The 12785-nt window shown below is 36.7% G+C and overlaps 1 protein-coding gene across 6 annotated transcripts in view; it reads right to left on the bottom strand.

The window, feature by feature from the left end:
* The window catches only part of SLC25A12 (solute carrier family 25 member 12), a 300020-nt gene that overhangs the window by 50116 nt on the left and 237119 nt on the right, over window positions 1–12785 (bottom strand). For all 6 annotated transcript variants that reach the window (XM_072751929.1, XM_072751928.1, XM_025994034.2 and 3 more), the window contains exon 5: window positions 7258–7397. In XM_072751929.1, the coding sequence (XP_072608030.1) occupies window positions 7258–7397 (140 nt within the window). The remainder of the gene's footprint in view (window positions 1–7257; window positions 7398–12785) is intronic.

Below are 12785 nucleotides of genomic sequence, written 5' to 3' on the forward strand. Positions count from 1 at the left end.
TTTATTTATGAGAGACACATAGAGGGATCCCTGGGTGGCGCAGCGGTTTGGTGCCTGCCTTTGGCCCAGGGCGCGATCCTGGAAACCCCGGATCGAATCCCACGTCAGGCTCCCGGTGCATGGAGCCTGCTTCTCCCTCTGCCTGTATCTCTGCCTCTCTCTCTCTCTCTCTCTGTGACTATCATAAATAATAAAATAAAATTTAAAAAAAAAAAAATGAGAGACACATAGAGAGAGGCAGAGATACAGGCAGAGGGAGAAGCAGGCTCCCTGCAGGAGGCCCTATGTGGGATGCAAATTACAACCTGAGCCAAAGGCAGAACTCAACCACTGAGCCACCCAGGCGTCCATCAAGATTTTATTTAAACTCAAGTTTGTTCACATATAGTGTAGTATTAGTTTCAGGGGTCATTTTCTTTTTTAAATATCTCTCAAATAAATAATATTTTCAACTTTTCCAATTTGAGCACTTTACAATGTCAGTCAGGTAAGCAGCACTAACTGTGCAAGTGTTTGAACAAGCACTGGGGGGGGCACCTAGGTGGGTTAAGAGGCTGCCTTCAGCCCCAGGTCATGATCCTGGGATCCTGGGATCAAGTCCCCTGTTGGGCTCTCTGCTCAGCAGGGGAGTCTGCTTCTCACTCTGCCCCTCCCCCCAACTCATGCTCATTCACTCTGTTTCAAATAAATAAAATCTTAAAAAAAAAAAAAAAAAAACACTAGGTTCTACAAATACCTAGACCAATTAAGTTTTCAAACTGTGATCCTGCTCATGAAGAGAAACAATACCCTAGACTTATAAAAAATAAAATAGGGATCCCTGGTGCAGCGGTTTGGCACCTGCCTTTGGCCCAGGGCGTGACCCTAGAGACCTGGGATCGAGTCCCACGTCAGGCTCCCTGCATGGAGCCTGCTTCTCCCTCTGCCTGTGTCTCTGCCTCTCTGTGTTTCTATGAATAAATAAATAAAATCTTTAAAAAAAAAAAAAGAAACTGGCATTGAATGAGAATGACCTAGTACATGTAACTGCTGTCTTCTAAAACTCCACTCTTCACTAAAATCACAGTAAAGAAACTAAAAGCAAAACAGACATTCAACGACAAAGAGAACAGAAAAGGAGATAGCAATTACATTTTAAGCTTAGAGAGCAGTAAGGCAAGTGACAACCGACTTAACCAACTCAAGAAAACTGGACATGGAAAAAGCCAAAAAACAATCCAATGTACACGACAGAACTCCCAAACCACTCAGGAATTGGCTAGATTAGTACCTTGGAACTGAAAGTGAAGGTGAAACTACAAATAGGAGGCTTAGATGGAAATGTGTTTAAAATGCAGTTAGTTACCCGCATTGCTTCACCATAGCCAGGTTACGCCCTTTCCCACTCCACCAGAAGACTAGAGGTCACTGACTAGAGAATGTAATAGACGATTCTCTGGACTAGGGGAGACTAGGCATAGTTAAAAGAAGGTAATTCTTTTTTATTTCTTTAAAGATTTTATTTATTCGTAAGAGACACACACACACACACACAGAGAAAGAGAAGAGGCAGAGACACAGGCGAGGGAGAAGCAGGCTCTAAGCAGGGAACCCAATGTGGGACTCGATCCTGGGCCTCCTGGATCAAGCCCTGGGCGTAAGCCTGTGCTAAACCGTTGAGCCACCCGGGCTGCCCTGAAAGGAGGTAATTCAGTGGAAGTCCATCTCTACACTGAATGTTGAGACCTCCAACCCTCTTGTCTTATTCAGCAACCAGAATGTCAAAAGCCAGATCTAATAATTCCAGGTGGGAGGCCAGATGATTATCCTCTTGTTCCCCAATGCAAAAGGAAAGATCTGAACATACAGACATTAGAGAGTGCCCAGTATGACAGTCCAGTCAGCAAACTTTACAATAAGGTCTAGGGTTAAGAAGTAGTATCATGAACTTGAAGCTCCCAATAAGCCTCACTTTTAAATATGAGCAGACAAGCAATGATGATCAGATATGTGTAAAGCCAATAACATGAAAAACAGAAACCCAAACAAAGAAAAAGAAATAAACTTGGAGGGAGTCCTGGGTGGCTCAGCGGTTTAGCACCTGCTTTCAGCCCAGGGCATGATCCTGGAGACTTGGGATCGAGTCCCACGTCAGGCTCCCTGCATGGAGTGTGCTTCTCCCTCTGCCTGTGTCTCTGCCTCTCTCTGTGTCTCTCATGAATAAATTAAAAAAATAAAAATTAAAAAAAAAGAAATAAACTTGGAGAAAACAGACATTAGCGGGGAGCAACAAACACTTGTCTTTAAAATCTTTGGAGAAGTGAAAGAAAACAGCACATCCATGAAAAAAGAATATGCTTTTTTTTTAATATTTTATTTATTTATTTATTTATTTATTTATTTATTTATTTATTTATTTATGAGAAACACAGAGACAGGCAGAGGGAGAAGCAGGCTCCCTGCAGAAAGCTGGATGCGGGACTCGATCCCAGAACCCAGGGATCACTATCTGAGCCAAAGGCAGATGTTCAACCATTAAGCCACCCAGCACTCAGAATATACTATTTTTGAAAAGGAATATTCAGAAAACTAAAAAGAACTGAAAATCTAAAATGTAACACAATTAAAAACTTAATAAAAGGTTCAGAAGGAGGATGCCTGGGTGGCTCAGCAGTTAAGCGTCTGCCTTTGCCTCTGGAATTCCAGGTTCAAGTCCCACATCGGGCTCCTGCATGGAAGCCTGCTTCTCCCTCTATGTCTCTGCCTCTCTCTGTGTCTCTCATGAATAAATAAATAAACTTAAAAAAAAAAAAAGGTTCAGAAGGAAAGCAGGAGAGAGAATAAAAACTAAATCATACATTTAATATACTAGCTCTAGAAAGAAAGAAAAAAGAGTAATTTTTAAGAATTTTTAAGAAATTTAAGAATTAAATTTTAAGAATTTAATTTAAGAATTAAAAATTAAGAATTTTTAAGAATTTTTAAGAATCATATCACTTAGGCATCACCCAGGGATGCCTGGGTGGCTCAGTGGTGGAGCGTCTGTCTTCAGCTCAGGGCATGATCCTGGGGGTCCCGGGATTGAGTCCCACGTTGGGATCCCTGCATGGGGCCTGCTTCTCCCTCTGCCTATGTCTCTGCCTCTCTCTCTCTGTGTATCTCTCATGAATAAACAAACAAAATATTAAAAAAAAAAACACCGAGGAACAACAATTTTCAAATTCAAAGAGCCCACTGAAAGGATGCCTGGGCACCTGCCTTCAGCTCAGGGCATGATCCTGGGGTCCTGGATCAAGTCCCACATTGGGCTCCTTTTAGGGAGCCTGCATCTCCCTCTGCCCCTGTCTCTGCCTCCCTCTCTGTGTCTCTCATGAATAAACAAAATCTTAAAAAAAAAAAAAAAGAGCCCGCTAAAGACCCAGCACCAAGGAATATCATGAAATTTCAAAACATAAAGGAAAAAAAATCTGAAAAACCCACTGGTGTGAAAAAATGTTTCAAAACAGAATCAAGATTGAGAATGGTGGGATTGCTGGGTGGCTCAGCGGTTTGGCACCTGCCTTCAGCCCAGGGCATAATCCTGGAGTCCCAGGATCAACTCCCATATCAGGTTCCCTGCATGGAGCCTGCTTCTCCCTCAGCCTGTGTCTCTGCCTCTCTCTCTCTCTCTCTCTCTGTGTGTGTGTGTCTCTCATGAATAAATAAATAAAATCTTAAAGAAAAAAAAAAAGATTGAGAATGGTACTGGACTTTTCAGCGGCAAAACAGCAAGAAAACAAACGAGAAATGTTCTCAAAATTAGGAGGAAAATAATTTCTACCAGAATTCTATACCCAGGCATACTAAGTGTAAACATAGCAGAGGTTTTCAGATATGAAGTCTCACAAAAAAATTTTACTTTCTTCAAGAAGCCCCTGCAGGAAGCATTCCACCAAAAAGAGGAAGTAAACTATAATAAAGGAAGACGTGGAATCCAGAAAACAGGAGATTCAACATAAAAGAAACACAAACAGATTCCCCACGATGAAGGTGAAGGGAGATAATAAACTGACACCTGTGAAAAAAGTACAAAATCCAGCCTCCAATCATGAAGCAGATCAGGAAGTTCTAAGGAAATGCTGCAGAGGCTACAGAAAACAGTCTGGAAATTCCTCAAAAAGTTAAACATAAAATTACCATATGACATAGCAATTTCACAGCTAGGGATAGACTCAAAAAGATTTGAAAACAAGTATTCAAACAAAAACATGTACACTAATGTGTGTGCAAGGGCCAAGAAGTAAGGTGAGAATAACCCAAGTATCCATCAAATAATGAATGGACAAAAAATAGTATAGCCATACAATGCAATATTATGCAGCCATAAAAAGAAATAAGCTACTTATACATGCTACAACACGGATAATCCTTGAAAACATTATGCTAAGTCAAAAAAAAAGCCAGACATAAAAAGTCATATTGTATAAATTCCATTAACAGTAGTCTTCACTTATCCATGGGGGGTATGTTTCAAGATCCCTAAATGGATGCCTGAAACCACACATAGAACCAAACCCTTTATGTATGTTTTTTTCCCATACATACACACTTAAGACAAAGTTTAATTCCTAAATTGTACACAGTAAGAGATTAACACTAATCACGAAAATAATAAAATAGAATTATAACAATATATTGCAATACAAGTTATGTGAATGTAGTCTCCTTCTCTCTTGCCTTCTTAAAATATCTTGCTGTACTGTACTCATCCTTCTTCTGATGATGATGTAGATGATAAAATGCCTAAGTGATATGATGAAGTTAGGTGAATGATGTGAGCATTGTGACATAGCATTAAGATCCTTCTGATGATACATCAGAAGAAGGATCATCTGCTTCTGAACCACGGTTGACCAGAGGTACACTGAAACTGCAAAAGGCAAAACTATAAATAACGGCGGAGCTACTGTATATGAACTATGCAGAATTGGCAAATCCACAGAGGCAAAAGTAGTTTGGTGGTTGCCAGGAGCTGAGGAGAAACAGGAATGGGGAGTGACTGCTTAATGAATACAGAGGGGTTTTCTTGGTAATAAAAGGTTTGGGCATTATATAGTCTCATTCATTGGGGGAATATAAAAAATAGTGAAAGGGATTAAAGGGGAAAGGAGAGAAAATGAGTGGGAAATATCAGTGAGGGAGACAGAACATGAGAAACTCCTAACTGTGGGAAACGAACAAGGGGTAGTGGAAAGGGAGATGGGCAGGGGGCCGGGGTGACTGGGTGATGGGCACTGAAGGGGGCACTTGATGGGATGAGCACTGGGCGATATGCTATATGTTGGCAAATCAAACTCCAATAAAAAAAATATACAGAAAAAAAAAGGTTTGGGAATAAGACAAAGGTGGTAGTTGCACAACACTGAATTGTACTAAATGCCACTAAATTATGCACTTCTATGTAGTTAATTTTATGTGAAGTGAATTTTACCTTGATTTAAAAAAAAAAAAAACTCCTAGAGAGCTCCAAGATGAAATTGACAGAATACCTATTATGTTGTAAACATATTAAAATGAGATGTTAATAACCGAGGCAAAATTTAAGAATGAATTAGCATTAATACATAGAAAACTAAACAAATAAGAAAAACTAGAAATCGTAAGAAAAGTAATCATTTTAGTCATGCACAATATTTATAAAATTATAGTAATTAAAATGTTTATTGATCTAAGCAGAATCATAACATAATTATATGGGGGATGGAGAAAGAAAATATCTAAATTTGTGGAAGAAAGAGAGAGAGGTGAAAGAACCAGCTCCTAATCTTCCACAGTTCAAATTCAGTGAAAAAGACCTAAAAGTGAAAACTTTTAATGTAGAGTACACAACCAAAGACAAACCCATATAGGCAAGGTAATCTCGAGAAAGAAGAATAAAGCTGGAGGTTCCACGATTCCAGATTTCAAGATGAATTACAAAGCTGTAGTAATCAAAACAGTATGGTACTGGCACGAAAATACACATAGATCAATGGAATGGAATAGAGAGCCCAGAAATAAACCCTCAATTATATGATCAATTAATCTCCAACAAAAAAAAAATTAATCTCCAACAAAACAAGAAAGAATATAATGAGGAGAACAGTCTTTTCTATAAATGGGTGTTGGGAAAACTGGACAAAACTATGCAAAAGAATGACAATGGACCAGTTTCTTAGAGCACACACAAAAATAAACTCAAAATGGATTAAAGACCTAAATGTAAGACCTGAAACCATGAAATTCCTAGAAGAAAACACAGGCAGTAATCTCACTGACATTGGCCTTAGCAACATTTATCTAAATATGTCTCCTGAGGCAAGGGAAACAAAAGCAAAAATAAACTATTAGGACTACACCAAAATAAAAAGCTTCTCCACAGCAAAGGAAACCACCAACAAAAGAAAAAGACAATGTACTTAATGAGAGAAGATATTTGCAAATCATACATCCAATAAAGGGTTAATATCCAAAATATATTTTAAAAACTTATACAACACCAAAAAAAATAATAATATGATTGAAAAACAGAGGAAATGAATAGATATTTTTTCAAAGACATCCAGATGGCCAACGCAGTCAGTTAAGCATCCAACTCTTGGTTTCAGTTCAGGTTATGATCTCAGAGTAAAGGGATCCAGGTCTGCCCCTGGCTCTGCTCAGCATGGAGTCTGGTTAAGACTCTCACCTTTTCCCTCCACCCCTCCCCACCACGCTCTAAAATAAATAAATAAATCTTTAAAGAAAAAAAAAAAAAAACACAATGAGCTATTACCTCACATCTGTTAGAACAGCCAGTATTAGAAACCCAAGAAATCACAAGTATTGTTGAGGATGTAGAGAAAAGGGAACCCTCATGCACTGTTGGTGGAAATGTAAATTGGTGCAGCCATTGTAGAAAACAGTATGGAAATTCTTTGAAACAATTAAAGACAGAAATACCACACAATCCAGTAATTCCACTACTGGGTATTTATTCAAAGAAAGTGAAAACACTAATTTGGAGAATACTGCAATTAAAAAAGGAGATTTAAAAAAAATAGAAGAGCCAACACATGTTTATTATTTAAAGCTATGGAAGTAGTCTTTGAAAGAACAGTTATGAGAGTTTTAAAAGCTACATCTGGGAGTGGGAAATGGAAAATGGGGGTGTAATGCTACAGAGAATTGCTATTTTTTGGTAAGAAACTTAAAACTAAAAAGGAAGGAAGTAGAGGAGAAATGGCATGTATTTAAACGAGTTATGAAAACTAAGCTCACCTGGAGAAACTGTGTGAATTCTGTGTAGTTAAGATGCTTCTTCCGATTATGCCCAAAATGCAGTCGGATAAATTCACAGTCCCAGTTAAAAGGGATATGATGATGAATAATAGTCTGTCCAAAAATTTCTTTGACATTTTCTTAAAAGGGAAAACAAAAATAAATAAATTATATCTGGAATAAGTAGTTTAGTCCACTGCAATGTTCCTACAGAAAGAAATTAAGAGAAATTTTAAGTCAATATTATCTGCTTCTATTAAGATTAGCTGCAAAATTTTTTGTGCCCAGAAACCCATGCACAGGAACACAATTGATACAAAATATAATTTTACACTTAAGATTGTGTACCATTACATATAAGGCCATGAGATTCTTAATTTCTCTTGATTTAATTTTAATTAGGAAGTGATTTATATCTTGCACTATAAATGGCTGCTACTTTGCATTCCAGAATAAAATCAATAGTGTTTTCCCGATTCCTCAAGGAGTCGAATTAAGCCCTTTATCAGAAGCATGAATACCTAAATTACAGTATAATGCAATATTTGTCATACTAAGTATGGTTTGATTGAGGCTTGATTATTACATTCACACTAGCCTGAATGTCTATTGAAGATAGGTATAAGAAATACTACCAAAAGCATATCATTAGCTCAGCAGCAAGCACCTTATTAAAAGCTTCTGATATTGTCAAAAATATGGTCTTGACACAAAGCTTCAAAATCCCCATAAAAAGCATGATTATTAGTCTCAACTATTAAAATATTTTAAGATAAGTGAAATTAGTGATTCACTTTTAAATAAAGAAGGACTAAACACAGTACACTAACTTTTAGATAGGAACAAGTAAAGCTATGTAATATACAACCAAAACCCTCTGACAGCTTGTCTTCATGCACTACAATGTCAGTCACTTTCTTACACACTTCTACACTTACTATAAAAGTCAATTCACAAATGACTGGTACTTTAACAAGCATAGACTGAATAGCCTAATTTAGAAGCTCATGCCAAAAAAAAAAAAAAATCATTAACAAAGTTAAGAAAGCAGGAAGCCTGTTTTACTGATGTCATAAAAACAAAATTATTTTCAAGTTTATGCCAATTATATTAGTGGAAGTGTTCTACTGTCCATAGCTATCAATTTTACTAATTAATAAATAGAAGTTTAATGTTTTATAATCTCCAACTATGTTATTTCTCTAATTTCTGCAATTCATTAAATAAGATATTGATCTCATATTGTAATGGTTTAATGGATTCCCTTTAGTTTTATATACCTTTTTCTCTTGATAAAAGATTGTTACTGGGATAAGGTGGAAAATAGTGTAAGAATCCCAAACTGGAAATCCTACCAGTCTGGACTCAATGTAACAGTTCTGAATAGGTCACAGCTATCAGTAAGCTGGAAGAAGGCATTGGATGTCACTGGGGAGATGGGATTCTCGTCTTTCAAATAGAATGTAGCATTTATTTCTTGCCTAATTAGCAACACTGTGTCAGAGTTTTCAAACCATGTTAAAATTATTTTCATCTTCCATAAACACTATTAAATATATGGGGTTTTGTTTCTAAGAACAAAAAGAATTCCTGGGATTCTTCCTGGCTTTTAACCACCCTTAAATCTATATGGAATTTCAATAGTTGTAAAATATGTTAAAGGTTATGAGATAATTAAAATAATAAGGATTACAAAATATATTTAGAGCTAAATATACTATGAAATCAACAAAGATTTTTATGATCTCCTTTAACTAGCTGTTCTATTCCCAAGCTAATTACTTTGATTTCCTATTTTTAAGGTCTAAGGGAGTCTAAAACTAAGGAAATATGAAGAAATTAATGGAAAGCAGAATAGAATAACTTAAGTTACTATATATTTAAATATTAAGATTATGAAAGGGAATAAGTTATGTTATGATAACCTTCATTTTAAAGGTCACAAATCCTGAAACTCAACTCTTTGGTAAGAAATGCACATACTGCTACCTAGATAAGTTTTATATAAAGGTGGAATAAAACTGAATTTCCTCTATATGATCAGAAAATATTAGATTATTAGTGTGAAACTAATCAAATACAAAGATTCAAAAGCTTTCAAACTACAAAAATTTACTTAATTATGAAACTGTTTTTCTATTATCACAAAATGGATACTTATGAACTAAAATCACAATGTCTAATCTACATTTTTAAAAGTCCCATTATAAAAACTTTAACTAAAATCCTATTTTGTAAACTTTCTAACAACCTCTAAATAAGATCTTGGAGTATCTTTGAAATAATTAAAATGATAGCTTAAATTACTCATAATAATCTCCCCAAATATTGAAGTGTCAGTTTCCATGAGTATTTGTTTCAACATTTCCTACTTCTCACAAAGTGGTCATTGACAGCTTTGTGTATGGTTTTATTATGACCATTAATATGTGCTGTGTTTTGTTAACCACCCCCCAGACACTTTTAATTATTTTAACTATGTCACAGGCTACAACTATAGTTACTAGGAAAAACAAAATTTCAAACCTACTTTGGCACCTCTTGATGTGTTCCACTTCCCTTCTCTTATTTTCACTACCAATTGCCTAAGGCTAATTCAGGAAGCTTACAAAAATAATTAGTACAACTATTGTTTTAAAGTCCAATTCATAATTACCACTTTACCAGGATGTGTTATCAAAAAAAAAAAAAAATTATACAAAAGCTCCAGAACTGGAGAGCTTCTACTTGTGTGAGGCAATAGCTCAAACAGATGATGTTCTTACCTTACCCAGTTTTATCAAGTTCTGCATGACATGAAAGGGAACCCCAATCATCTCAAATATTCCCAATGCATCTAACTGAAACTGCATAGTGTTTTCCCCCAGAGAGAATCCCGTCTTTCCAGTGGCAAACAAGGGTCTTTAGCTCTAAACAGCACTCCTTGGAGTACTATTTCAGTGGCCATAGTTCTGGCCTGGATGAAAGGGCTATGACAGTCACATCTTATTGGCAGCAAGATCGTGATCTCAGGTTTTATACTAGACTAGTATTGCTATGGGATATAGGAATCCATTCGTTTTCTGACAAATAGAAAACAATAGACCACTTTTTCACTTCCTGCAGAGCATGGGCTTATGAAAGAGATGGTTTAGAATTCCTCTGACGAGGGAATTGGGGCCAGATACAAAAGTAGCCTGTCATTATGTTCTCTTTGTTCAAAGGAAAGGAGAACGATTTGTCAGGAGGGCAGGTAATGGTGACAACTGTGATTAAGTAAAAATGTTCACAGACATATAACATTAGTCAGTTTAGCTGTATCAGTCACTTATGATGATAGGACTAGATGAAATACACATTGAAGCATATATATTATGTAAATATGTCTTAATAGAGGTTTTAATTTCCCCAGCAGCCCACACTGTGTCTCCCCATCTCATCCACCCTCATCCCTCCCCTGGTCCTTATGGGAGCTTCCTACTGGTCTTGTTCACCTTTCTGCAGTACAAAATTACCTCTGACCGGGGCTGGCACTCTTCTCCAAGACTGCCGCCATGCCTGTTCCATGAATGAGCCTGGAAGGAGCTGCTGTACCAACGGTGTGGCCAGAGAACTCCTCCTGTAGGTATACAAGCCATCAGCCCTGTGACACAGCCCACCTACCATCAGCCCAACGACATCCTGATTCCAAGGATTCCAGCCCAGCAGGAGCCACTGCTTCCAACTTAATAGGCTTGAGATCAAACATTTTTATTGTCAGGGAAAAAAAAAAGTCCTCGATAGCTGAGTTTCACCTGCACAGTTCTTAAAGTGAAGTCAGAGAGGCTTTTAGAAGGACTCCCACCAAACAATGAATTCCTTGTGTATAACTGAACAAAAACAATGGCGAGACTTGTGGAAGTAAAGAGTTTTTCAGTGAAGGAAAACTTGGGGAGAAAGAAGAGGAACAACTAAGAGACCAAAAGAGAAAACAAAGGAAAACAAACAACAACAACAAAAAGTTCAACAACAGGAACTTAGCAGAGGAAGTCCCAACCAACATAGCATGTAGACTCAGTCCCAGACTGCTAGGTTCTACTTCCAACTGGATCATTAGTTTCCTAGGTGACTTCCTCAGTTTTTCCAAGCAAGAAAGTATTTCTATTAACCCTTTACCTACCTCCAGAAGGGACTACCATACCTGCTGCCAAATACATGTGAAGGTCCATTTCTCAGAAAAAAAAAATGAGTTTACATTTAAAGAGCATCTATTACTACAGAAACTAGATGCTTCAAGAGTCTATCACCAAATGGCATAAAAACTAATAATACCATATCCTTTTTTTTTTTACTTCAAACTCTACCCTACTCTAGCACCCTTGAGTATTAATATCACTTTCTCTGCAGTATCTGAAAGGAATATCAAAATTTTTCCCGATTTAATTTGAACACCCAGGTAAAGGTCCAATTCTTACTAGATTAAACTAGGTATTTGTTACCATTAGATTTTCATATTATTCCATGTCTACAGCTTTGTTTCCACTAAGTGTACATTTTCATATCTAGACTTCTATCTCCTGAATCTTTTAATAATAGCCATGGTAAACCCAATCTGTTCTTCCCTTCCTGGAAAGAGTCTATTTTAGAGGCACAAATGGAACACATACTCATTTGTTGTATCTAATGATGACCAAACACAGTATAAAATCAAAAGGAATCCCTGCTTTTTGAGGGTTCTACAGTGAGGAGATGAAGATATGCCCCTGAAAAAAGATCACTTTGGAAAGTTCCCATTCCTACATGAGCAGTTTGGAACACAATGTTGATGAGATTTCAGTAGAAAACTTATACTGTATAACATATCTTATATTCATGTATTAGTTAGTAGATAGAGGAGTTTGGGTTTCATTTTTTTTAGAAGGATTATATCTTTGTTAAAGCAATAGGCTTTGATATTTTTAAAATGTGGGACAAATGCATGGCAGCTATTGACAACACAATGTAGTATAACTGGTTATCTAGGTTACCTCAACCTAATTCTATTGAGAATATCCAGTACACTAGTGGCTAGCAGGGAGACCAAGGCAAATTTATAATGTATCTAGCACACACCAGTCATGCAGCGGCCTCTACAAGGCTCATGCCACCAGGCAGTAAAAGATACACAAGCCATTAAGTAATTATCTACAGCATGCATTAGAAGTTTTATATTAAAAGAACATCAAAGAGGAAACAACTAGTGGTTTTATTCACTCTTTTAAAAACTCCAGAACGCTGAGTTTGCATATTCTGAAATGTATTACTGAGGTCTCAAGTTTTCGTCCTCTCCCCCAAAGTAAAGCCATCTCTAACAATTTAAAAAAAAACAAAAAACTTGTCCAGCACTCAAGTAAATGTTGTTCAATATTTCTATTTATATAAATACTTGCAAAAATGCACACAATTTAAGAATCTAATCTGATATATATATTAAAAAGCATATCTAAAAAAACAAAAGCATAAATGAGAACAATATATACAAATACACAGATAACATCATCATCATAGTCCATGAGATACTGATGGCATAA

The sequence above is a fragment of the Vulpes vulpes genome, chromosome 3, assembly GCF_048418805.1.
Source record: "Vulpes vulpes isolate BD-2025 chromosome 3, VulVul3, whole genome shotgun sequence".
Taxonomy (NCBI): Eukaryota; Metazoa; Chordata; class Mammalia; order Carnivora; family Canidae; genus Vulpes; species Vulpes vulpes.